This window comes from Podarcis gaigeae, assembly GCF_964106915.1.
Source record: "Podarcis gaigeae genome assembly, chromosome: 4".
In the NCBI taxonomy this organism is placed as follows: domain Eukaryota; kingdom Metazoa; phylum Chordata; class Lepidosauria; order Squamata; family Lacertidae; genus Podarcis; species Podarcis gaigeae.
This window is the reverse complement of record NC_139677.1, coordinates 47,298,590-47,324,850: the sequence shown is the minus strand read 5'-3', so window position 1 is coordinate 47,324,850 and position 26,261 is coordinate 47,298,590. Positions and strand designations below refer to the sequence as shown.

The following is a 26,261-nucleotide window of genomic DNA, read 5'->3' as shown; positions in this document are numbered from 1 at the left end:
AGGTTAATTGTCTCAAAACAGTACCTGTTAAACAAAATGCATGTTTCCAGCTGGTGAAATTAAATGATTCAAAACTTACACTGTGTGTAACTGTCAGTATGAAATTCTGTATCATTCCATCATCATTGTAAGCTTGTGCATAGCCCACCAACAACTATTGGGCTAGCTAAAGCTGTAGACATATAATATAGAGGTAGATGTTCATAATAAATAAAGATCTCATTTATTGAGGTAAAACTACAATTTCAGACATATATATCATTATCAGAACCAGAAAGTTTCTATGCCCCTTTCTAATTGGATCTCAGAGGGATTAAATACACTCCTTTTTTAGCAGGATGAACTCAGTTGGAATAGCCTAAGCAGTTCAAAGTATAATCACATTTTCACAAAAAAGTTTGAGTTGAGAATTTGTTAGGGCTGACGGCTTGTAGGCCAAGCAATTGGCCAAGCAAGTAAAACAGCTCAGTTTGCTGAAACTAAGGAACCAAGCCAGATTCATCAGTTTTATAGAGCCAGATGAGGCTCTCATGGCTTATTGTGATCATTATTGGGCTGAAAGTATAGTATCACTCCAGCCATCTGCAGTGCTAGACTTGTAGCATAGATTTAACTGAAGCCACCAGTTCTTGTTACTTGCAGTAACCAGAGTGTTACAGGACTTTCTCAAGAGTCCCCCATTTGAGACTCTGATACAAATGTATGGTCATTTTCTCTTGAACATATGTAGATATATTTTGCATTGAACCTACATTGGTTTGCATTGAACCTTACACTGGTGACTGGGAGCGGCCGCCGAGACCATATAACACCGGTCTTGAAAGACCTACATTGGCTCCCAGTATGTTTCCGAGCACAATTCAAAGTGTTGGTGCTGACCTTTAAAGCCCTAAACGGCCTCGGTCCAGTATACCTGAAGGAGCGTCTCCACCCCCATCATTCTGCCTGGACGCTGAAGTCCAGCGCCGAGGGCCTTCTGGCGGTTCCCTCATTGCGAGAAGCAAAGCTACAGGGAACCAGGCAGAGGGCCTTCTCGGTAGTGGCGCCCACCCTGTGGAACGCCCTTCCAGCAGATGTCAAAGCGATAAACAACTACCTGACATTCAGAAGACATCTTAAGGCAGCCCTGTTCAGGGAAGTTTTTAACGTGTGATATTTTACTGTATTTTTGGTTTTTATGGAAGCCGCCCAGAGTGGCTGGGGAGGCCCAGCCAGATGGGCGGGGTATAAATAATAAATTATTATTATTATTATTATTATTATTATTATTATTATTATTATTATTATTTTAAATAATTAAATGTGTGTGTGCATATAATATATAGATGGATAGATAGACAGACAGATAGATAGATGATAGATAGATAGATAGATAGATAGATAGATGATAGATAGATAGATGATAGATAGATAGATAGATAGATAGATAGATAGATAGATAGATAGATGATAGATAGATTGTTTAGTCATTTAGTCGTGTCCGATAGATAGATAGATAGATGATAGATAGATAGATAGATAGATAGATAGATAGATAGATAGATAGATAGATGATAGATAGATAGATAGATAGATAGATAGATAGATGCATATATATATACCAGAACAACACTGAAATATTTTTCTCTGTAAGATCATGATAGCATGGACGATGATGTGAGGGAAAACTGTTTTAAGAGCACTGGAAGTGGAGTACAGGGATGTCCTAACATATTTTTTAAATACCTTAAGGAAACTGAGAGAGATCTCTTCTGTAGAATATCTTCTGGTTCCTATGCATACCATTAACACTTAAGCTTTCTATAGCTTTGTTTCTTAATGTACAAAACACGTAACATCTCAGTAATCCTATAACAGACCATATTATATTGGTGGGCTGAGGATCAGAGGGCCTGTCACTGAGCTGAAATTTGCAAGAAGAAAGCATGAAATCTTTCTGCATATGTATTCAATGGTGATCTTGGTTATCTGAGTGCTGGTTCGTAATGATCCAAATGGCTATATTACTGTAGTTATCACAATTCAAGAAGAAGGTATCATCAGTCTTAGAGGAACCTCAAAGTTTGCACAAGTACAAATAACCTGGAGGTGTTAAACATTTTGGATGAGGCAAGAAACAGTCCAGTGAACACTGCCGACTTGACTGTTGGTAGAGGCATAGAAAGCTTTGTGGGAGGGGGAATGAAATTGGAGCACCCTGAACAGGAGCACTACAGTGTGTGTATCTGCTATTAAATGCTCTTGCTATTCTGAACATAAACATATTTGTGTTGTTCAGGGAATCAGCTGAGGAAAAAATAAGTTATTCAGGATGTTTTTCTATGTCTTTAATTAAATGCATATTCATCTTCTGTTTCACTGTTTCTGTCAGCCTGAAAATATATATGAAAAGCTAGGCATGGACTTTTCAGAGCTACACAACTGTATGCTTAGTCACAAGCATTTATCTAACGTTTGCTTTGTGGTTTTGCTCCATATTCCTTTGCACACTCTCTCTTTCTCTTTTCCCTCCCTTCCTTCCTGCATTTATTACTAACTTCAAGCCCTGTCTCTTACTCATGGACTGTAGCGCTTAAAGACTGAGCTGAATGATATGCGTCCAAAGGTGGACTCTGTGCGTGACCAGGCAGTAGACTTGATGACAAACCGTGGAGATCACTGCAGGAAAGTAATAGAGCCTAAACTGGCAGAGCTCAACCAGCGATTTGCAGCCCTATCAGAAAGAATTAAAAGTGAAAAGGTAGGAGGACATGCTCCTTGCTGAGCTACTTGTATATGCTAAAGAGAGCTTCGCAAAGTGGGTATGGTTGGATTTTTTTGAGGGCACGTTTTACAAAGCAGAAGCTAGCAAGGACAAAGGAATGAAATCCGGAATTTAAAAACTGAAACATTGGAAGAGCCTTTGTGAGTGTGTACGTAAAATAAACTGTCCCTTCCAGAAGCAAAGTTCCCATTATTATTATTATTATTATTATTATTATTATTATTATTATTGCTTTCACTAGCCACAAAAATTTCCTGCTGAGGAAAAAAAGAAAGAAATGATGCTTGTTGTTATCACTAAAAAGCATGCTGTCATACCAAAATGGAGGACATGTAAAACTAGCATGTGGCTTTTCTATCTAGCATGTTGTCTTAAAGCAAATTCACATTGGTGCTTCCGGTGCAAGAATCTGTTCACAAGTTTCATGCTGATATGTTTGCAACTCAATAAGATCAACACGGTGAGAATGAGTCAAAAGCAAATAATTTTCACCAATTTTGTTTGTCTGTATGGTTGCTGAGCTGTATCAGTGGAAGAGTTGGAGAGAGCTTAAAATAAGTGTGGTAAATATTTGGTACTTTTTCTTTTAACTTTCCTAAAGCCAGCTTTTCTAAGACCAGTTTGCTAAAGGCAGTTCTGGATAACAAGGTTTTTTTAGCCCAACTGGGCAACTTATAGCACAATCCTATGCATGCTTATCCTTAAGTAACTCCCATTGTGCTCAATCAGATTTACTCCCATGTAAATATGCGTAGGAATGCAGCCTTAAGATCTAGTTTGCTTGGAGGCAGCCAGGAGAGCAAGTTGAAAATGGGCAAAGCTGCTTAGACCTGAACCCACCAATATTTGTATTTGAAAAAGGGTGGGAGGAAGGGGCTAAACCACTGACATTTAGAAAGGAAGTGAAAACTTGAGGAAGCCTAAGAGAGCTGAAGTAAGTCTGCCTTTTGAGCCATAACCCAACACAAAAACAAAAGTTGACATATGGAATTATGAAACTGCTGCATACTGAGTCAGACTATTGTTTTGTCTAGTCCAGTATTACATATTCTGGCATGTATTTCAGAGCCTTTTCCACACAGCTAGGCTTTTAACAGGAGGTCAAGGGCCACTTGCAGGCAACCACAGCATCTACAGCTCCAAAAGCTGGTGATACAGCTACAGCAGAAGTTGGGAAATTTTGCCTTATCAAAGTTGTCCACATATACACTTTCCCCAACTTGAATTGTGCCTAGCTCAGCACCAGTGAACTGTTTCTTGAAACTTCCAATCCCAGTGCCCACCTAATAAATGTGAAAAGTACACTTAGGTGAGATAAGGTACTTGAAGTTGTATAGAATCTAAAAGCCATTGCGCAAAATGTAGTACTATACATAAATTTACACAAGATTCTGTTGAGGTAAAAATGGTTCAGGGTTCATTAATAAAATTAGAGGGCATTTATATAAATTTTTGTTTTTAAAAAAATAGGGAAAGTAATGAAGGTTCGTCTTGCATACAAGCATATTGTAAAGCAGGGATTGAGAAGTAGTGATGCTCCAGATATTGTTGGAATACGATTTCTGTTATTCCTAATCATTGGTAATGTTGGCAAGGACTTGAAGTGCAATGAAATCTGGAGGACGACAGTTTCCCCATCGCTGTTCTAAAGAGACACACAATTATGGGAAGCATTGGGAATCTGGAGCTGGTTTCAATCTACTCACTCAGCAACCGGCAGTTTTTATGCTTTTCATGCATGTGTGCTTAGCACTGAAAATTGGAAGCTTCAGTATTAAAAACAGAACACAATTAAGTATATTAAGTATATTAAGCTGTCATAACTATGCTCTCTCCTCACTAACCACAAAACATAGCCAAGGTTTAGTTGTAGCTTAGCTTAGCTTGGCACAGAAGTAAAAGTGACTGGGAAGTGTGTATCTGAAGAAGTGTGCATGCACACGAAAGCTCATACCAAGAACTGACTTAGTTGGTCTTTAAGGTGCTACTGGAAGGAATTTTTTTTTTGTTTTGACTATGGCAGACCAACACGGCTACCTATCTGTAACTGGGAAGGTGGTGTCTGCATGGCTCAGGTAAGTCAGGGATAGGCAGCTTGATCTGGCTAGTGGGCCAGATCCTTATTCCACACATCCACCATGGACCAACTTTGATAGTTGGTCTGGATCAATCACCTGTAAATCATTTGACATCATAATCATCACAGTTACAGCAACTTGTTTTGAATGTGTGCTTTCAGCACCAATTAGTGATTAGCACCTTCAGAGAGGCTCCTTGTAACCACTGATCAGCAGATAGCACTTCGTCAGGTGCTTTGAATACAAACTGCTTAATCTGGAAAAATAAACATGCTCTGTTTTTAAGCAGAGCATTCCCCACCCCTCCAGAGAAAGTGGTTTGGATTCAAAGCACTGTGCCAGGGGGTGCTGCGGAAAGCCATAGTTTGACTAATGTGCAAACAAGCCTATTTTGCAGCGCAAACACACCTAGCACAGAAACAATATATTCTTCCTTCCTGATCAGTTGTACCCATGTAATACACAACTTTGTTGCATTCAAATGTTACATTTCACACAGAACATTATATTTACATTTCAATATGTATGCCCTGAAAATATGTATAAAGAAGCCCTCCATTTGTAGTTTGCTGAAAATATTTGTTTTGTTAATGAACAACCTGTTTGTCACACCACACTACCTGTTCTGGTTTGTGTCTGGTGCAAAGATTAACAAAATACAGGTCAGCCTACTAAGCTTCCTATCTTCATAAATGGTCAACATGGTGTTATGAGGTTGCAGGGGGCGGGGGAGTAGGCGGTATGCTGAGACCCTTCAAACCCCTGGATCCAGCAAGTGTTAAAATATAGGCAAGGCTAGCTTCTTGACGAGGTGCCCACAGTTATTTAGAAGGACAGTGTCAGAGTTGAGGGCAGAGAGTTTGCAGTGATGTGAGCTAGAACCGAATGGAGTAAGATGGAGAGAGAGTCAGAATGATGTTTGATTTCTCTTTGAATTCTAAGCTGCAGCCACGGAAGAAGCAAAGCCCTCTTGAGGTGTTAATTTTGTGAATACCTCCACTGTAGGCTCAGGATGTGTGTTTGTTTGTGTGTGTGTGTGTGTAAATAAATCATATATCAAAAAGACAGCAGTGTCTCTGCTTTGCCTCTTTCCGAAGGAAACATGAACCCTGGGTAAGTGCTTGAGACCCATGAAATATTGTACCACTCAGAGACTGGGGAGGCATGCAACAATGTTATTGTTCTCTGGGTTTAAATAAAGTACTAAAGCTGTAATGACATCATCAAAAATGACCTTACCATTAGGCAAGATGAAGTGGCTGCCTTAGGTAGCAAATTATGGGTGCTATTAAAGAGTGGTTTATTTGTATAATGTTGCTACTTGAACTTTCTACCTCAGGTACCAATTGTCTGTGTTCAGTCTTGAAGATCCAACACTCCTATTTGTTTCTTTCAGTTAATCTTAGCCATGCCTTGATTTAATGTTGACTAGTTTGCCCTCAGTCACATTTTCTTATGGAAATTGGATCAAAACACTGGGTAGCATGTATTTATCAAGAAGTAGGTTACTGCTGAGAGGATTTTTATTTGTGATACATTAGTCTTTTAAATATGACCAAGATTTTAACCTTATTGTAATTTAGACCATTTTCTTTTAATCACACTTATTTAGGGATAGAAGGTTGAGGAATTAATAGCATTTTTAGAAAGCAACAGGCTTGGCTAAAATATTTGTATATTTTTTAAAAATCAGGTAAAAATTGTCATGGAAAGGCAAGTAGGAATATTTTTTTTAAGAAACACCAGGGAACAGGAAAATGGAAATGCATGGCTAGTGGTTTTCTGTTTCTGTTAAAAACACTGTGGGCCCATGAAGAAATCACCTTTTACAATGTGCTTACCAAGACAGGATATAAAAGTTAACTGTGTATGTGGTGCTATGTGAAAGGTTAAGTTTAGAATACTAAGTATCCTCTGTGACTGGCAGATGCAGTTAGCTGAGAAAATCTGGGTTCTTTTTATTTTTGTGTTAGACAGTGGTAATATTTCGCTTCTCACTGGCTTCTTGGATAGAAATCATTGGCCACTCCTTGAATGGGAAAAGTGGTCTGATAATGAATTCAGTGCCATTTAAAATCTGATTGGTTGAAGGAATGGTAGGCTGGCTGGAACATAAAAATGCCAGTTCTACCACTGTCCGAGAATGGGCCAGAACAGGAAGAAGCTGGAGGAGAAGGCTGAAGTGTGAAGGCTGGTGGTGAGGCAGGTTGAGGCTAAGGAAAATCTGGAAGTATAATCTGCCTCAAAAAAGGCCAAATCACTGGTTTAAGCCAAAGGCTGGCAGAGTCTGCAGTGAGGGAGAGATCAGCAAGGAGCTTCTGGAGCTGACCTCTCCCGCAGCCCTTTTTCTTCCTCCGTACAGGAATGCTGGGAGAGGGACCAGTCTGACTGACACAGCTGGGGTCTCTACTTGCCTCCCTCTCACACAGAGACAGGCAGAGGGCCAGGCCAGGTATATCTATATGTGCCCCCCTTTTTTTACCCTGGGGATAACTGAAGTCTTATAAATAAGTAAGTATTGTGAATATGCTGACTGAAGCCCCCTTTGGAATTGGAGGACCAGGCCAAGTGGCTCATATGCCCCCCCGCCCTGTCTGGGCCTGCTCTCACATAAAGAAAGAAGACTCTGATTTGTGTCTATTGGAACTTCCTAGCTCTCTGAGGATTTGGTAGGTGGGTTCTGTGAGGGATTTTTTTTGTGTGGCAAGAAGATCCTTTAATAAAGCTGTGGTATTAAGCAGCAATCCTAACCCCACTTACCTGGGAGCAAATGCCATTGAATTCAATGGGACTTGCTTCTCGGTAGACCTGGTTATGTGAGGTACTCCATAAGCGGGAAATATGTTCTAGTGGAAGCACAATTAAGTCCAAGGTATGCTAATGTTTTTTATCCAAAATAGTCATAGAAATCTTCCTCCGTTTATTTCAGCTGAACAAAGTTCTCTTCCTGACAAACTTCTGTGCCAACTCTGCCTTTTGTGGCTAAGATTTTCAAAATACGATTTTGTAAATTTATGTTCTACCATCCTTCATGCCAAAATATGAATAATATGCATTATTTTTTATATAAATAACCAGAAATTTACAAAAATGGGAACATCTGAAAACCCGTCTTAATTCACACAGAATGCAATACTGCTCTTATCTATTGTTTTATCCCATGATTACTTAATAGCATTTGCTCAAGGGCTTATATATATTTATCGTGTCAATTTTTATACCCATAATCAAATCAATATACCTATGCAGTGTATAAAATTTAAAACCAATACAGAATAAAATGAACAAATCCATACAGAAGACATAATAAAATGCAGCATGCTCACAGAAATACAATATAGGCCACCTTCAAGAAGAGGCTTGCTATAACAACAGATTTTTAAGGTGATGCCTAAAACACATTACAGAATGTGTCAGTCTAATCTCACTGGGCAAAGAGTTCCATGAGCTCAGTGCCACAACACGGAATGCACTAGCAAGGAATGGCAAATTGTGAGTCAGGTGCAGGTCATAAAGGTCAGGCAAGGGTATAAAAGGTGAGGTGATTATTTAAATATAAGTTGCTTTATACAGTAGTAGTAATAACTTGGCCCAGCAGCAAATTGTCATCCAGTGTATATCATTTAGCCAACATTTCACATGGTTGCGATAAAAAGTCCTTGACCAACTATGGGTGAGGTTCATAAACAGAAGGCGCTTTTGCCCATTTCCCCTTACTACTGCAGCCCCGAACCCCATGTCACTCTATTCCAGAGTGGCTCCCAATGTGAAAGAAGCAGATTTTTAGGAATAAAGAAGCTGCAGGAGAAATGGAAATAAAGGGTCCCATTCTATGAAATGACATTGGGATCGCTGACATTCAAAATTGCTCAGACTGATATTTGAAGAACTGAATTGTGTGTGCTTAGGGCAATGCCATGGGCTAAATTATCTTTTGATCCATTTTAGCTTGGAACACAGAACTGTATGTTCCCAAACAATGACTCTTACTTACGTGTCTGTAAACCTGTGTCATTTGTCACATGTTTTAACAGCTCATTTTGATTAAGGTTGCTGGAATAATTGGTTTATGGCACTGTGTTAGTTGAGTAGTTTTTTGTCTAACACCTGAAAGTCTTAAAAGTAGATCTAATGCCAGTTATCTGAAAGGGATCTTTTATTTCATTTCTCTGTTTATGAATGAATAAAAATGCACCACATCAATGAGGATGTTCAAAAATGGAAGTTCACTATGTAACAATTTGATTATTTTACATCTTAGTATTAGAATGCACTTAAGGCTTTATATTAAATTGTAAGTACACACATATTAATTTCCCCCATGTGATGCATTAATGAAAACAAGTGAAATCTAGCTTATTGAAGTTCATAAGTAGTCCTTATGATAAGATTCTAAATTAAAGACAGTATTATAATTTACATAAATAAGTAACTAAGCCTTCTCATAAAGCTTTCTAAATCCCAATATTGCTTTTGTTTGGGGCGGGGAGGGGGGGAAACAGGTGATTTCCCACTTTTTAAAGTGGTATATTTTTAATGTACTGTGCTAGAAATATTCAGAATTTGTGGAATACTTTTCTGTTTTACTAATATGGTTATTTTTCTGCCTTTAATAAAAATATCTTTTGAAGTTTCAAACAATATAAAATATGATATATATGCATATTTGTGGAAAAATTGCTTCTGAATGTGTGAAGGATTTCTGATAGGCCAGGTTTAAACAAAATGTCAGGATTGTGTTTCCTACCCAGTTCTCATAAAGTTTAAAATTCATTGAATGCACATTCTACATATTTATTCACATGCATCTACCAATCCAAGCCAAATATGTATTCATTAAGCATATTTGCTTTGTTGGTGAAGAAGTTGAAAAAACAGCAAATACCTTTATATTGATTGTGGCTTTTATCATTTTATGGCTTTTATATAGTTTTAATATTGCTTTTTCATTTTGATGATTTATGATGTTTTTATATGGTTGATGAAGTTCCTTTTGCAACATAAACAAAACTTCTAGGTAAGAGCCATAAATAAAGATTGATCAAGCAAGGTACTACCACTAGTTTTGTTACATAAAAGCTATTTTGTAAAATACCCAAAATGTGTATGTAATTAATTTAACAGTTGGGGGCAAAACAGATATGTCGCTTTGGTTTATGTCTGTAATAAAACAGTATGTGATGTAAAATTGACAATCTTCCTTTCTCTCTCCCCCTTCCCAACTTTCCAACCGTTCTTTAAAGCCCTTCATTCCTTTGAAGGAATTGGAACAGTTTAACTACGATATACAAAAATTGCTTGAACCACTGGAGGCTGAAATTCAGCAGGGGGTGAATCTGAAAGAGGAAGACTTCAATAAAGATATGGTAAATTGGTTGTGATGGGAGCATGAATAAAATGGAAATGGAAATGGAATAAGTGCTGGAGTAAAAATTAGAAACCTCTATGTTTGCATTTGACTCTTTAGACAGGTTAAACACACTGTCGTTGTGTTTAGCTGCTCTAAAATTATACTGCAGCGTTTACTGTTTGTAGCATTGTCATCATAATGTTCTAGTAATATATACAATGCTAACTTTCATAGAATAATACTTGCTTATTCCTTCGGAATAATTTTCTGAAACGGACAGAAGTGTATGTCCAGCACCAAGTTATAGATATGCTGGATCAATCTACAAATCTTTCATTTAACCTGATGCTGACTAAAGCAGAGGTAGGGAAAGTCCAGCTGTGGATGATGTCAACTATTCATTTTATACTTTTTATATCCCTTTCTGATTTCAGTCATTTGAAATCCTTCTACAAAGGTGTTGAATGTTGATGGAAGGGTGCATTATTTGTACTCATGACAAATTCTTAAATAATTAGGCACCTGTTGTTAATTTGTATAGCTGAAGAAAGGGGAGTGAAATTGGTATGACTTTAGACAGCATAATTTTATAACTGCACTAATCTTTGGTACCTTCAAATCATCACAACTTTGATACTCATTCAGTCTTCAACATCAAATTTAGTGAAAGCTCTGCAGCTTCATCTTTTTTAATCTTAGTAAAAACAAAGAAACAAAATTGTATGTGCCTAGATAATTGAGGGAGCTGGGTGGCGCTGTGGGTTAAACCGCAGAGCCTAGGACTTGCCAATCAGAAGGTCGGTGGTTCGAATCCCTGCAACGGGGTGAGCTCCCATTGCTCGGTCCCCGCTCCTGCCAACCTAGCAGTTCGAAAGCACATCAAGTGCAAGTAGATAGATAGGTACCGCTCCAGCAGGAAGGTAAACGGCGTTTCCGTGCCAGAAGCGGCTTAGTCATGCTGCCCAGATGACCTAGAAGCTGTATGCTGGCTCCCTCGGCCAATAAAGCGAGATGAGCACCGCAACCCCAGAGTCGGTCATGACTGGACCTAATGGTCAGGGGTCCCTTTACCTTTACCTAGATAATGCAGTTTGCCAAATTTTCCCCAGGAAGCCTGTAATTCTAGGATTCACCAAAATACTGGAAATGTCTATTGCAAACATGAGGTGAACTCTTGTCTGTATTGTTGAATCTCTTACATTTGCTTTCTTTCTATGTATGTTATTGATTGATTTGTTAGTATTATTTGTTAGTTAGTTGTTACTAAAGTTATTAGTAAAGTTGAAATTTTCTGAAAATCACAATGTCAAATTATCTTCATGGGTTTTTTTGGCCCAACACTGCATCCAAGAATTGGTTCAAGACTTGCACAGTCTCTCACCTGATACTAGTGAATCCTCAATATAAATAATTTCAAAATAAAATATGTGACTAATGTTGCTGCTGCTTCCCATTGATACTTCTACTGTAGCTCTGAAGGATGAACATCGGTATCCAAGCTTTCAATTCTTAGTTCATAAGCATGCCATACCACAGGGACATTGCTAAATCCTTAAGAAACTTGGGGCAGAGGCTCACAATATGAATGTGGATAAAACTTGCATGAAACAACATATATCTATAGATGCAAATTTTGGCTGACTTTCAGCAGGAAGGCTACCCTGCAAGGAAAGTTAAATTAAGCTTTAAAGCAAAGGACAACACATTTGGGACCTGATGGAAAAGGCCCGAGGATATTTCTTTTTTGTTTACTCCTCCCTCTTCCTTGACCCCTCTGACATCTACCCTCTGCTGACTTTTTTGAGTTTAAGGACTTCTGCTTGCAGGGCCGTTGCTTTTTCTTGTTAATATGTGAAACACCATGTATATTCATGGTATGTAAAGGATGGCGATAATAATAATGATTAGTTATAGCAAAATATTTTTTTTCAAGATTTTCAAGATTCAACAGGCTAAGCAGTCTTGCTTTATGTGTAGATATATATTTGGAGAGAATGTTGATTACATTAATTCTTTTTCTTTTCATTAAAAAAAACCCTCAGAGTGAAGATAATGAGGGTACTGTAAAAGAACTGCTTCAACGAGGAAATGTACTTCACCAAACAATCACAGATGAAAGAAAAAGAGAGGAAATAAAAAGTAAACAGCACCTGTTGCAGACTAAGCATAATGCTCTCAAGGTAGAGAACATAACTAATAAATGCACAAATTCTCTGATCTTTTTTATACATGTTGGTATTGGGCAGGGATGGAGAGTTCAGCAGTCTCTCAACAGCTGAGGTTCTTTAGCATCTACCATAGCATCTTTCCCCCTCCACATAGATATGATCTTCCGCAATGGTTTTCTAGTTGTTGTTTAATAAATCAATGCAGTCTGCTCTATGATTATGAAAGAGGATTTGTCGGCAGCCATTGCTACTTGACATTCCTCGTTGCAGATAGCTATTTTTCATTTTATGCCTAGGAATAGAGAAAAACTTTCAATTCATTTTAAACATACTTTTTGATAGGTTTGCACGCAGGACTGTTAAAATTTCTACAACTTTTCAGTGTTTTTTTCAGTGCATTCTTCTGACAAATTAAAATGCCTTTGATTAAGAAAACTCTATGTAATTCAGATTTTGTGCTGTGGTATTATGCAAAGCTGTTTTATGCAAAGCCTTTAATGATAGTAAAATTGTATTTAGATTGATCAGATTCTTACTGACAATCTTTACAAGGGGCATGGTTATTTATTTTATTTTTCATTTTTGTGACTCACTGAACACATTCAGCCTTGACGTATAACACTAAGACTATTGAGTAGTTAAGCAAATTTGTACCTTGTAGACTGAAAATTGAATTATAGGGAAAGATTAAGAGGGAAGGGCGGATCCCCAATAATGCATAATTTAATTTAACTATAATATTTATAAAACACAATCAGTTACAATAGTTTACAAAACTTATTGAAAGATGTATATATATAGTACAGAAATTAACATAGCCTACTTAGAGAAACAAGTAAAGAAGAAAATATTTAGCCTTTACTTATAGTACAATCATGGTTCATATATTTGCATAACTATTTATATACCACCACCACCCCCGTGTACATATTGGCCACCATTTGTAGGCCTTGTTCACAATTTGCAATAAATCACTGTTTGTCTTAAACCATGGTTTAATTGTGAATGCGCTTCCTCTCCGGATTCCCCCCCCCCATAGCTTCTTCCCCTTCCCCCCACAGTGGCAGTTTATTTCCATTTTAGCACTCATGGTTTGAAACAAACCAATTATAGTCTAGATTTCATGAACAGTAGAAGACGGAAAGGTGTGGTGGCACTGCTTACCTCTTCCAAGCACAGAGCCAATATGGTGCTCCTCCTGGTGTGTTTGTTCAGTGTTGGTGTCCGCCCTGGTGTGTTCCTAGGCCTTGGAGGGCTAAGCCAGCTGGGGGCCCCTGTAAGGGACCAGCTGCTCGTTTGTTTGAGTCTATAACTTTAAATAACAATAACAATAAATTTATTATTTATACCCCACCCATCTGGCTGGGCAGCTCCCAACCGATTAAAAACAGAATAAAACATCAAACATTAAAAACCTCCCTAAACAGGGCTGCCTTCGGATGTCTTCTAAAAGCTAGATAGTTGTTTATTTCCTTGACATCTGATGGGAGGGTGTTCCACAGGACGGGCACCACCACCAAGAAGGCCCTCTGCCTGGCTCTTTATTCTAAGAAGACTCCTGCCCTGAGAGGTCTGCATACAAGCTCTGCATGGGCCTGCCTCCACTCCTGTTTTGCTTCCCCCCACTCTCCCTCCTGATTAGCAGATGCAACTCCACTGTTGGGAGGTCATGTAAGGGCTGTCACCGGACTCCATCATCTGCTATTGATCACAAACGCAAGCCAGGATCAAAGCATAAGGACCAAGACAGTGACACCAGTTTTCCAACCTACTTTATCAGTTTCATTGATTCAAGAGCTCTCAGTCACACAACCCATTCATACATGCTCTGCAGAGTTATAGTTAGCAAAGGTAGTTTCTTAGTCTAATGAGATGGCCAGTCAGGTAGCACTGTGGTATAGATGCAGCAGGCTGACAGCAGGCTGCTCTTTCTGTGCTGCAGAGGTTTTCATCCCAAACTGTCTCTTGGATAAAACATGAAATAATATTATGGCTTGCTTGAATGGCTTGGGCAGGGGGAGAAGCTGACGGAACCTGCGTGGCTGCTGAAGGTAGAATCACAATTAAACCATAGTTTAAGACAAACTGTGGCTTATTTCAACATGCAAACTAGGCCATAGTATAAGCTTGTTTTTGCAGTTCTAATAATGTCTGCATTGTGAACAGGATCTGAGGTCTCAAAGAAGGAAAAAAGCTTTGGAGATTTCTCCTCAATGGTATCAGTATAAGAGGCAGGCTGATGATCTAATGAGCTGGCTGGATGACATTGAGAAAAAATTAGCAAGTTTACCAGACCCCCAAGATGAACAGAAGCTAAAGGTAATGCCATTTTAGAAGCAGTGTTACATTTATTATTATTATTATTATTATTATTATTATTCATATATGTGTCACTGTATGTAAATGTAATAAGATGTATAGTAGTTCAATACTTAATATTATTATTTAAATGATTTAAGTAATGCTTGTTGACTTGCATGTTCCTATCCTTGTGTCCTTGCAAATGTTACATTAAATAGATTTTAGAAAATTATAGGAAATAATACTTTACTTGTGTATATCAAGTGTATTCTGTTTAGAAACTTCCATTGCTTTATAGAAAAAAAATAATTGATTCTGTATCTTTATTCCAGATGAGCAAATGACTTATCGGTATATGGATGAACTCTTTTTTCATGTTAGCACATTCATTTTCATCAGAACATAAACATATTTCATTGTCAAAATTCTAAAGATTTACTTATTTGTTGTCAAAGAATTGCCTCGTTTATTTTGCATCGTCTTCTTTTGCTTCATTCTCCGTTGAGTTCTTTGCTTCTTCTCCGTTGAGAAAAACAATTAAAACCTCTAACCATGCAACTGACAATCACTATGGGTATTTAATATGTGGTTTCTGTACATTACAGCTATCTTTCCAATTACCTGTCAGACTGTGCTAGGGAGTATTAGACAGTTAATATAAGGGCCCACATTACTATCCAGAATACACATGTCACTTAAATATTTAAAATCAATCACCCAATACTCACCTTTGTTTTTTTCTGTCTAATTGTAAACAAAAATAAATAAAAATAAGTGTACTTTTTTGTTTGTAACAATAAAGTTGGGAAAGATTCTACCAAAGTATTTTGCTAATTCTTAGCAGTTTATTATCTAGTTAGCTAATTGTCCTGGGCCCTGTATTGATTTTGCTCAATAGGAAATTGATCGAGAATTGGAGAAGAAGAAGGAAGAGCTGAATGCGGTACAGAGACAAGCTGATCGCTTGTCTAAGGATGGGGCTGCAAAAGCAGTGGAACCAACCCTGATACAGCTCAGCAAGCGCTGGCGAGATATTGAGAGCAAATTTGCTCAATTTCGAAGACTCAACTATGCACAAATTGTGAGTTGTTCCTGGCAAACATGTATGTTTGCAAATACTGCTACTAACAGAACCCTACTAACAATGAGAGTACCCACTGCTATGCCAACTTGCCTAAAACAAAGTCTCTGGTCAGCAAATGTGGGCCACCTTATTTTACCATACAATATAAGCCTCGTGGTACACGATTTGCCTGGATAATGCCCTAATTTTTTTAAAAAAACACAAGCAAGCAAGTATAAACAGCAGAGATTCCTTAGTATTCAACAAAAGTACATCTTAATTTTTGTTGCCTCATATTTTCCATAACATTACCGGTTTAAACCTGTCAGCGTGCCATACATTTATTTTGTTCAATAAACATGCGTGACTCAGAAATATGTATTTTCAACCTACCATCCCATGCAAAAACTAATTAGCTTTTATTTCCTCATGATGTACAATCTACACACCTAAGAACAGATTGGAGAATTTTTATTTCTACTTCTTATACATAACATAGTATCTTTTCAGCTTAATAGGACAATACATAATTTTTCTCAGTTTTTCACTAAACAATTCAAATGTTCTTTTTAATAACTTCTGGAGGAGGGAGAATGCTTCTTTCACCTATCCAGCAGACCTCTGCCATTGGGAAATATGTCTTATCTGAAATTGTACTTTCAAATAAAGGATGCAATCAGGTTTGCTGAGTTAAGATTTTAGGTACTGAAAGAATTGTAGTTCTGGTTTGTATATATGTATTACAAGAATAGCATTTTCTATTTAAAAAAAAACCCTGATGAGAGCAACATGTTATGTTGAGTGCATGAGAATTGTATTACATGCACCATTTCACTTAATATCTGGACCAATGTTTCATTTGTAAAACTAGTGAATAGACATTACCTACCTCACAGGGATGTTGTGAGGACGTATTAATGTATATGTGGTACTATGGAAATTTCTCATGTTTTTGTGAAATCAGAAGCTAACTTTGGTTACAGAAAATATTTTCATAAAATTTACACAAGTGATCTCATAAATACAATCATATACTGAATATAGATGCCTTTCGTTATCATGGAAATTGCCCCCCACTTGCTTAGCAGAGGGTGCTTTTTTACAGTGTATTTAGTGCACAGTAATTACAGCTGCAGTAAAACTGGGGGGGTTAACAAAACAACAATAGTTGCTGTTAATCTGCTTGGTTATCCCAGTTACACCAGTTCAATGTTTGCTGTACAGGATTTTGGAAAGAGACTACACCCTCATTTTTCTGCCCTTAAGTTTGTGGAGTATATTCCTCAGGTTTTCCATTTCTTGGTGAAACTTTTATTCATTAACCTGACTAAGAAGCCAACAAATCTTCAGTGAAGTAGTTTCTTACTGTTTAGAGATGTATGTATAATGTAGTGAACCATGTATAGAAAGGAACGTGCAGAAAATCTGAAAAGAAATTCACATTCCAGTATTTGGTGTTCTGCTTAGGAGAATTGTTCTTAGAACAAATGTAGAAATCAAGTACGGTAATTCTACAATTGGGGAAACAATTTTGCTGCAGTCCAGACAAACCAGTGCGGATAGGAGGAAGATTTTGTATTGTGCCCAAAGATTCTTCCATTAGGAAAAGATACCTTTGAATCCAATCCTTTCCCTATGCAGATTATACAGACTGCCCTAGCTATGCTTGGTGGTGAGATCAAAGTTCCATCTAGTTGCCAGTCTGCTGTTCTAGGGAAGTCTTTTCTTCTTCTTCTTCTTCTTCTTCTTCTTCTTCTTCTTCTTCTTCTTCTTCTTCTTCTTCTTCTTCTTAAGGGCAATATGATGATAGCATTGCCTGTTTGTCCATAGCCTCTGGTATTTAGAAATACACTGCATTATTTTGCAGCATAAATAAAGCTCTTGTTTGCAGCCATGGTGTTTGGCTTGTCCTCACACACTTTTAAAGATCAAGGGCTCAACCTCAGCACATTCTATTTCACATAATCCATCATTCTTCTACTCAATCAAGGAGAGTCCAAAAACAATCAACCTCATAAACTGGAAGTGTTTTGTACTAGAATGTGCTTTTAAAAGAGCATACCAACATTCAAATGAATCCCAAACTGGCTTACAAACAGTAAATAACAATAATATGATAGAATAGATAATATGATAGAATAACAGAATGTCACAAAAACAGCATAACTCTCATAGAACAATTAACAAATCATCAGTAAAACAATTACAATCTATAAAACTTTTAACAAAGCAACTAAAAAATAAGCTAAACATCACAGTTAAAGCAAAAGTCATATATGATTAACAAATCAATACAGCATTTATAATTTATATAAAGTTATAACAATTCATCAAAAACAATATTAACAGCATTAACAAAATAGTAAACAAAAAGTAAACAAAGCACTGTTAGTTTCTAACACACACACACACACTCCACACTCCCACAACTCATGATCTCTCTCTATTCAGCTCATTAAAATATACATACACATAGTGCTTCTGAAGATTCTCCAGGCTGGAGGTGGGGCAGGACAGGTGAAACCAATCACCCCATAATGACAAACAGAGCCTCTCTTCTCACAGTTCTTCCTCTGGAAACCACTCACTTATGAAGGTTGTAGGGCTGCAGGTGGTACAAGGCAAGTGGCCATTACTTATATTTAGTCATCTAAACATGTTCTAAGGTATTATAAAAGTGAATGTTGAAAAATACTGCACATTAAGGTAAGTCTACCGACTTTGTTTTGTCATGTTCAACTGCAAGTAGTTCATAGCTGAATTAGTTTTAAGTCTGCTCTGGTTTTATCATGCCTTTAAAAATAAAAGGCTAATACACTATTTTTATAAGAGCACCTCCTGGGAATTGTTCTGCAAACGTATCACCATAGTACTTTTGCTTATCTGTTAGAAACCAGAAAGGATAATTTAACCAATCTATCCACTTTCAGCACAAGTTCACTAAGATATTATTACTGGCAAAAGCATGTCAAGGACACATATTTAGCCATTTTTTTGATAGAAAAAAAAATGAAATATGTGCACAGTATTTACATACTTATATAGCAAGCAACCAGATCTTCACACTCGGTTTCTGTAGACACAGGTGTGCAGAGAATATAAGGAAAATGAGCAGTCAGGCAGGAACATTTGAGTAATCAAGTCACCTCTGTTGGAAACAGTTCCATACAATTTATCTCTCCTCTTTCAAATTTGATATGTTATTAAGCCACAAGAAAGAATTGGATGAAATCTGTTCCCTTCCAGCCGTTCCATTTAGATCTGAATACTTTGCATCACTCTGCCAAATGGAGGGTTTTAATTGTTTGGTGGTAGGTCTACAGTGTGTTCATACTTGCAAAGTGGTGTTATATGGCAGTGAGGGTTATGATAACATACTGAATTTAAATGTGTAGCTTTTCTACATCTGACTGAATATCTAAACTGTTAAGGCTATGTATCCCCCACTCCCAAATGCAATATTGTCTTTTAATTCAGCACAAGATCACAATGGTTATTTTCCTGCTCCAATGTTTTAATTTTTTACAATTGAGTATTTTTTACAATTGGGCAAAGTGCCATGCAATTTTCACATTTCCTCTCAATATAATACAGCTTTCAGAATTGCTTTTAGCAACTGAATACAGTGCAGTTGGCTTAACAGAGATGCACTGGTGAATAGAAAGGATGAACAATTAACAGAAAGGGCTTCCCAGGGAGCTTAAAAAAAAAGGATTGTCACTTATTGTTTAGATGTCTATTAAAGTTAGTGACTCTTTCAAAGTTAACAAGAGACTCACACGCCTTGCATAAATTGAATAACAAGACAAATAAGGTTCCTGTAATTTTTTAGCAACAATGAGCCCCTATAGCCTACCTACCTTGTTATATTATCTCCTTGAGTGCAGTATTGCAGCTGTAGTGGTGAGGACTGTACCGTATTTATGGAAGGTTGTTTGGTTTCTTCATCGTCTTTTAGTTTCACTGATGGCAACAGAGTTATACAATATCTCGTCCCCACTCTTCTGTTGGTGAAAGTGTGATTTCATTGCATTTCATAAAGGGCTTTTAACGTAATGCAATGAAAGCACTTATGTTGGGTGCCAGTTAGCTACCAGGCTAAATGCAAGGTTCTGGTTCTGGTGTATAAAGCTATATACAGCTTGGGATGAAGATATCTAAAAGATCGCCTCACCCCTTATTTTTATCCAGTCATTCACAGTGCTCAGAGGTGGGAGCTTCTGACAGATACCATCTCATCAGGAGGTCTGTTCTCCAGCTCAGCTGGCTAGAGCATGGTGCTGATGACACCAAGGTTGAAGGTTCAATCCCCATGTGGGACAGCTGTATAGTCCTGGACTAGATGATCCTCATTCTTCCAGACCTGCAATTCTATTATTCTGCACAATATAGGAATCAGGCCTTTAGTGTTGTGGCACCAGCCCTTTGGAATGCCTTCCCCTTAAATATCAGACAGGAGCCATCTCAGTTGCCTTTTTTGTTCCTTCATGAGATATTCTTCTTTCAACAAGCCTTTTATGTTGAGATCTTTCCCAGTATGCATCTGTGTTGGAATTGCTTTTAAGATGTTTTCATTGTTTTATCACTTGTTGCTTGTCACCCTGGGCTTCTTTGGGAGGAAAGTCAGGATATAGATTTAATAAATAAATAAAGGTTCTTTTGTACACTGTAGATGGGCCTATTTCAAGTCCATGCCATTTTCACTTCTTTTCTCACTTAAAAGTCTATCCCATCCCATCCACATTAATATGTTAAAAATAAATAATGTATACAAACGTATCACATTCAGATATTCATTCAAAAGAATGTTTTCCCCTCAAACTGCACATTTCTCATTGTACTTTGATACATTTTTAAAACCAATAATTACACTGGAATATTTTGGAAATATGGTGGATGAGCAAATACGATGTGTGAAATATGGGGGATAAGTGAATTTCAGTCTGAACATTAGTTCTGGAGGTACAGATCAGATCAATTCACAGTGTAATTCTCTGAGATCAAATTCTTCAAGTATTCTTACTGGAAATGGCTTCCTTTTATCAAAAAGAGTAATAGGATTTGAAGGGCATTCCACAAAAGATCCATCACACAGTGATTTATAATTAGCTGAAGCCATTTAAAGCAGTTTCAGTGTTATAAGTTAAGAATGACTACTCTGAATATTTGCTATGCTACTGCTTCTACTAATACTAAATTAAAATAATAAAGCTAAGCATAAGAAATGAGTATTTTCATTTGTTTTTATAGTAAAAAATAATACAATGATAGATTACCTTTAACAGCTGCATATGCATTTGCGAATGCTAGCAATAATTGTTGTTTCTAAGAGAAATAGTGTAAGTCTGAGTGAAAACAATTTTATTGCACACGACCTAAATGTGGTCCAAATATCTGCTTCACAGAAAGCTATATACACTTACCTATCAAACCTGCCTCATATAGGATATTAAAATATGGCATGACTATCAGGATCTGCTGTGTGGTGGGCTAGAACTGCAGTCCAAATGGCCATGGAATACACCCTGTGGAGAGGAATTCTGCATTTCAATCAGCTACTGAAGGTCACAAGCAGGCTGCCTGGAGTAAACTTGTAATTTATATATCAACTTAGCTAGCAGTTGGGACATGTCAGGGAGTGGGGGAATATCATGGGGTTTTTTGTTTTTTGTTTACTCCAGTTGCAAATATTGTACTACGAAGCACAAGAAAATAAAATGAAAATTGACTTTTATCATAGAATATTTCATGGAAAGCTTGACGTTTACATCTTCCTACTCTATATATTGGGTGGAACAGACCAGTATTTAAATACCATTAAATACGGTGCTTTCTACACTTCTAAATATTATTTTACTTTTTAAAAAAAAAACAAGATTTAGATTGGGGGAGGAGGGAATAAACTCTGAAAAATCTCCTATGCAAAATTGCTGTTTAAACAAATGCTTACGTTTCACTAAAAGTAAATGGAGATAAGCAAAATGTTGCTGCAAAAAGGCAGATTAAAAAAAGTAATATATGAGAAAGAGAGAGAGAGAGAGAGAGAGAGAGAGAGAGAGAGAGAGAGAGAGTTGACTATGGGGGAAGGGCAGAGTTCTTACTGTGGAACACTAATACTGTAGTCTTTACGAATCCTTGACATGCACCTTTCTAGGATGATGCAGACACATTTCAATGTTCTGATGCTAAAAAATACATAACAAGTATCAGACAAAACTGCTTTGCAAATATTGGCTACAGCCTGTGGTTAGTGTGGAGGCAGCTTAAACACAAGTCCTTATTGGGCCAACATGGTGTGGCCTAGCCAGAAAAAGAACAAAGGAGCAAAGCAGTTACCGGTACATTTTCCTCTTCAGGAGGTTGCATTCCCACGCAGTCGTGGTAAGCCATAGTTTGGCTTATAAAGTCATGCAAACCAGGTCACTGTGTTGTATTTATTTCATAATTGTATAATGTTGTGTGTTACTGTTTGAAAGCAATATCTTGCTAATTTACATGTAATGCCTGGAAAGTCCTCCTCTTGTACAATCTAATACAGTGTGAGTACTGAGGAAATAAAATTAATTCAAGGGTAAAACTGGTTTTCTAAATAAAATATGTTTTTCTATGTAATTGGAAATCAACTAATGTATCATATACAGGGCAACTTCTAGATTTACCGGTATGTTCATATAGTTACAAAGCCCCCATTTGAGTGGGGGGGGGGAATCAATTTTGAAGGCAGATCCAGAGAGACCTATATATACCTCAAATCACCTTTATGTTTTTCATAAAATTAATGCAAAATTTATATACATCCAATATGGAGCAAACCTTAGCTGTTCTGGAGACTGAGAATTTGTCTTCATTCAAGTGGGACAATCTCATAGTTCACTCTGGCATAGCAAGCAGTGCATGAAAAAGGCATTTATATCAAGCCTAAGTAAATATTGTAAATTCCCTGGAGAAGAATTTCTCTTTTGGTGTTAAGAAATCCAATATTTATTTAGTTTTTCATGCTGTTCCATACTACCTGGAATTAACACTTATTGTTTTAAGAATTTCAGGTACTATAGTTCTGGATGTATAGTTGACAGCCTTAAGGAAAGGCCTTAAGGAAATATTCCTAAATTTGAGAAACTCTTCCTCAGATGTTGTCTGGCTCTCTTACACTTTTGAGACCAACTCTTATTTTGCTTCTCACAATATTGAGATGAAAGTAAACTATTACTTCTCCACAACCATCTTTGCATTTTCAGAATGAAGTTTGACCTTCCTTAATCTTTCCATAGGCCTCTCAATATTACTTTGAGAGAATAAATCAGCTTTAAAAGGCAAACTGAATATCAGCATCTGTGAAACAAGTATACAAATTCTGAAGCTCGGGGCATCCCACACGTTAACAGGATTGTATCAATTGCTGCCATTCTGCTTGTACAACAGAATTCCACTTGTACAATGGAAACACCTGCCCTTATCCCCTTCAGTCTCCTGCACACCCTGAAAATCTGCTCCAGAACATTGGAGCATGATTGAAAAGATGAGAGGAGAGGAGAGGAAAGTTATGTTGTGTGAGCGGAATGCTGCTCATACAGCATTGGATACAATCACATATACAGAATAATACTATGCTATAGCATCCTGCATTTTCTCAGAGCCAGTTCCTTTGTGTGAGCGGAATGCTGCTCATACAGCATTGGATACAATCACATATACAGAATAATACTATGCTATAGCATCCTGCATTTTCTCAGAGCCAGTTCCTTTGTGTGAGCGGAATGCTGCTCATACAGCATTGGATACAATCACATATACAGAATAATACTATGCTATAGCATCCTGCATTTTCTCAGAGCCAGTTCCTTTGTTACACATATATGGAAAAGAGAAGCACTTCTGCAGGTAGCTGGGCATGTGGATATCCCCTCTCATGAGACCTGTGAGCTCTGATGGTTACCTGGTGCTCATAGATCTCACAGGTAAGACTTCAGTCGTACTTTATATAATACAGTCTAAAAGTGGGAAGTAACCCAAGCAATTTGTGCTTCTTCTTTCTTCAGTTATATGCCATTTTTGAGCTAGCACTATGTAGTTTTTGATACAGGGAAAACAAGGAGATATAGACAGAACTGTGTCTCACAAGATATGTTGATGTAAGCCTGCAGTTAGTAATGTACAACACAGCAGTGGTTAAAAAACCAAGTGCTATTAGTCTTAAATGAGGGCAGTCAAAAAGATTATGCATATTCAAAATTATATTATCTGTATGCTTTGTACAATTTTTAAACAATAAATATTAACTGATATTTTCACTTTTCGAAGTGACTCGGTTATAGTAGTTTCAGATGTACCAATAGATTTATCAACATTCTGAAAATATTTCCATTTGGATGTAAAAAGCAAAAGTAGTTGTGTTGGTGCATAAGAAAAATCCCCACAATCCATACTTGGGCAATACCTTTATTAGGACTAACCAAAATGTCCTTAAATCAGGGCAAGCTTGACATTTTTGGTTGATCCTGATAAAGCTATTGCCCAACCATGAATTTTGGGCTATATTGATATGTACTTAATATCCCTGAGATTTATCTCAGCACTTTGCAAAGTCTGCTATTTAGGACCATCTATAATAAATTCAGAAGAGAGTTTAGTTGATCAGAAAGATGTAATTAAACTTGCACAATGCACCCCTATATAGCTTTTATACTGAAAATACTATTCCAATATGTTAGCATCTTGATTCAGACTGTGATTTGCAAAGCTTAAAGTACTGGGAATCTGCCTTGCATAGCACATTTATCCAATTTAAGATGACATGATTTAAGCAACTTCTGGAACGAGCATAGGCCTATTTGGCTATCTGAATCTTCCTGCTTCCCTAGAAAGAGTTATGTGGGGTCCACCTTGGGATTTTGTAGAATAGTTGCCCTAAGGCTGTTGTACTTATTTTAACAACTTAAAGTCGAGCTTGTTCTCTTAGACAATGGTTTATCTATTGGGTAGTGGAATGGTGCCAATTTTTGCCCTTTGTTCACCACCCTTTTTAACATGCATTATTTTCCCATTGCATCCTTACAGTACCAGCTCAAGACATTTTGTTGCCTGACTCAATTCAAATGTGGTCTTGGCTAAATCCAGTACCTTACTTTACAATTCAGACAATAATTTCTGTCTCTAACTCCTGCACTCATTGCACAGCCTAAATTTGACTTCATCCCTATGCAGTTTCAGTGTTACCAATGACCCAGATTCTTGAATAATAATAAATTGTATATGTTGCTAAAATCACTTTGAAGTTTCTGATTTACATTCAGGAGATGAAGGACTTCAGAGGAGTGTACAATGGAGTGGTGTTCTCTGTGTTGTGATGGCAGGATGTGTGTGTGAGTCATGTATATGAGCTGACAATTGGGAGTGGAGTAGAGCATCCTTACACATCTGCTAGCCCAGTGTTTCCAAAGTCAGTAGGGACACAAGTATCAACCAGTTCTCAAATGGTAAAATTAGAGTGCTAGGATTCACTACTAGAAACTATGCATCTGATGTTCATGGGAAATGGACTGTTACAGCATTATAACAAGAGGTGCACAGGAAAACTGCCATCTAATGCATGATAAGAGACCCAATCCAATTTCTACATCCTGGCACTAGTTACTAAAACAGATTATGTTGCCTAACAAATGGCAACAGACCTGGTTGGAAGTATGCACTTTCGTGATTCCCCATCACTCCCTACTTTCCTGGTTTATATTGTCATCTACTGTACACACCTAAAGGACCAAACAGAAACGGTGTAAGATTATACAAAATAATGGCACAAGCTCATGGCTTAGCTGACCTTACCCTTGCCAACTGTTGCAGTTTTTTGTGTGTCCCCCACCTTATTATTTCCCTTTCCCTTTTTGCACTTTGACATGATGTTTGTAGCTGGCATTGTATTGTTATCAAAATCTTAAGAAAAATTATTGAAACATCAACAATGGGGTAAAGAGAGATGTATGAACCAGTCTTTAATGTGTAGTCAGTGTGTAAAATTCAGTCTGTAGTTAAAATTTAGCAAAAAATCAAGTTAATTTTTGAATTCCAGGTGAAAATCTTGAAATATAAACTCAGATTTTGGAACTAGAGCTCATCATTGTGCTGAAAAACTTGGCACATCTACGTAGCACTTTCAGGAGAGCTTTCCATGTTAGGATTTCCCATCTAGCTTGTATGTTCTTTATTTACAGATTTATATGACTATGCTGCTAGGAAAAGTCTGCAGAAGCCTTATATGCACCTACTCCTCTCACCTTTCATGGTCTCAGAACCATAGTCATTAATGTCCCATAGTTAGCCATCATAGTTAGCCAGATTTACATTTTTGGAGAAGTAAGATAAAAATGCCCTACTATATGAAGCATTAAAAATCACAATCAAATGAATTAGCAGGATATGTTTATTATGGTTGCATAATTTGAGGTGGGGTGCTACAACATGATACACTGTTTATATATTACTATTTTTTTAAGTGCAGTGACCATTTTTTGAAACTAAAGGAAAAATTCTGTTGTATATC

At 37.3% G+C, this 26,261-nt stretch overlaps 1 protein-coding gene and 1 long non-coding RNA gene across 21 annotated transcripts in view; one reads left to right on the top strand and one right to left on the bottom strand.

Annotated features, from left to right (window-relative positions):
- The window catches only part of DMD (dystrophin), a 991,104-nt gene that overhangs the window by 464,364 nt on the left and 500,479 nt on the right, over positions 1-26,261 (top strand). For 12 of the 20 annotated variants that reach the window (XM_083734089.1, XM_083734109.1, XM_083734094.1 and 9 more), the window contains 5 exons: positions 2,570-2,740; positions 10,086-10,208; positions 12,235-12,372; positions 14,527-14,679; positions 15,560-15,742. In XM_083734089.1, coding sequence (XP_083590215.1) covers positions 2,570-2,740; positions 10,086-10,208; positions 12,235-12,372; positions 14,527-14,679; positions 15,560-15,742 — 768 coding nt within the window. The remainder of the gene's footprint in view (positions 1-2,569; positions 2,741-10,085; positions 10,209-12,234; positions 12,373-14,526; positions 14,680-15,559; positions 15,743-26,261) is intronic. The other 8 variants (XM_083734093.1, XM_083734091.1, XM_083734087.1 and 5 more) reach the window with 1 other exon arrangement.
- Positions 1-26,261, bottom strand: part of LOC310842606 — a 438,867-nt gene that overhangs the window by 265,728 nt on the left and 146,878 nt on the right. The gene's annotated exons all lie outside the window — the stretch shown is intronic.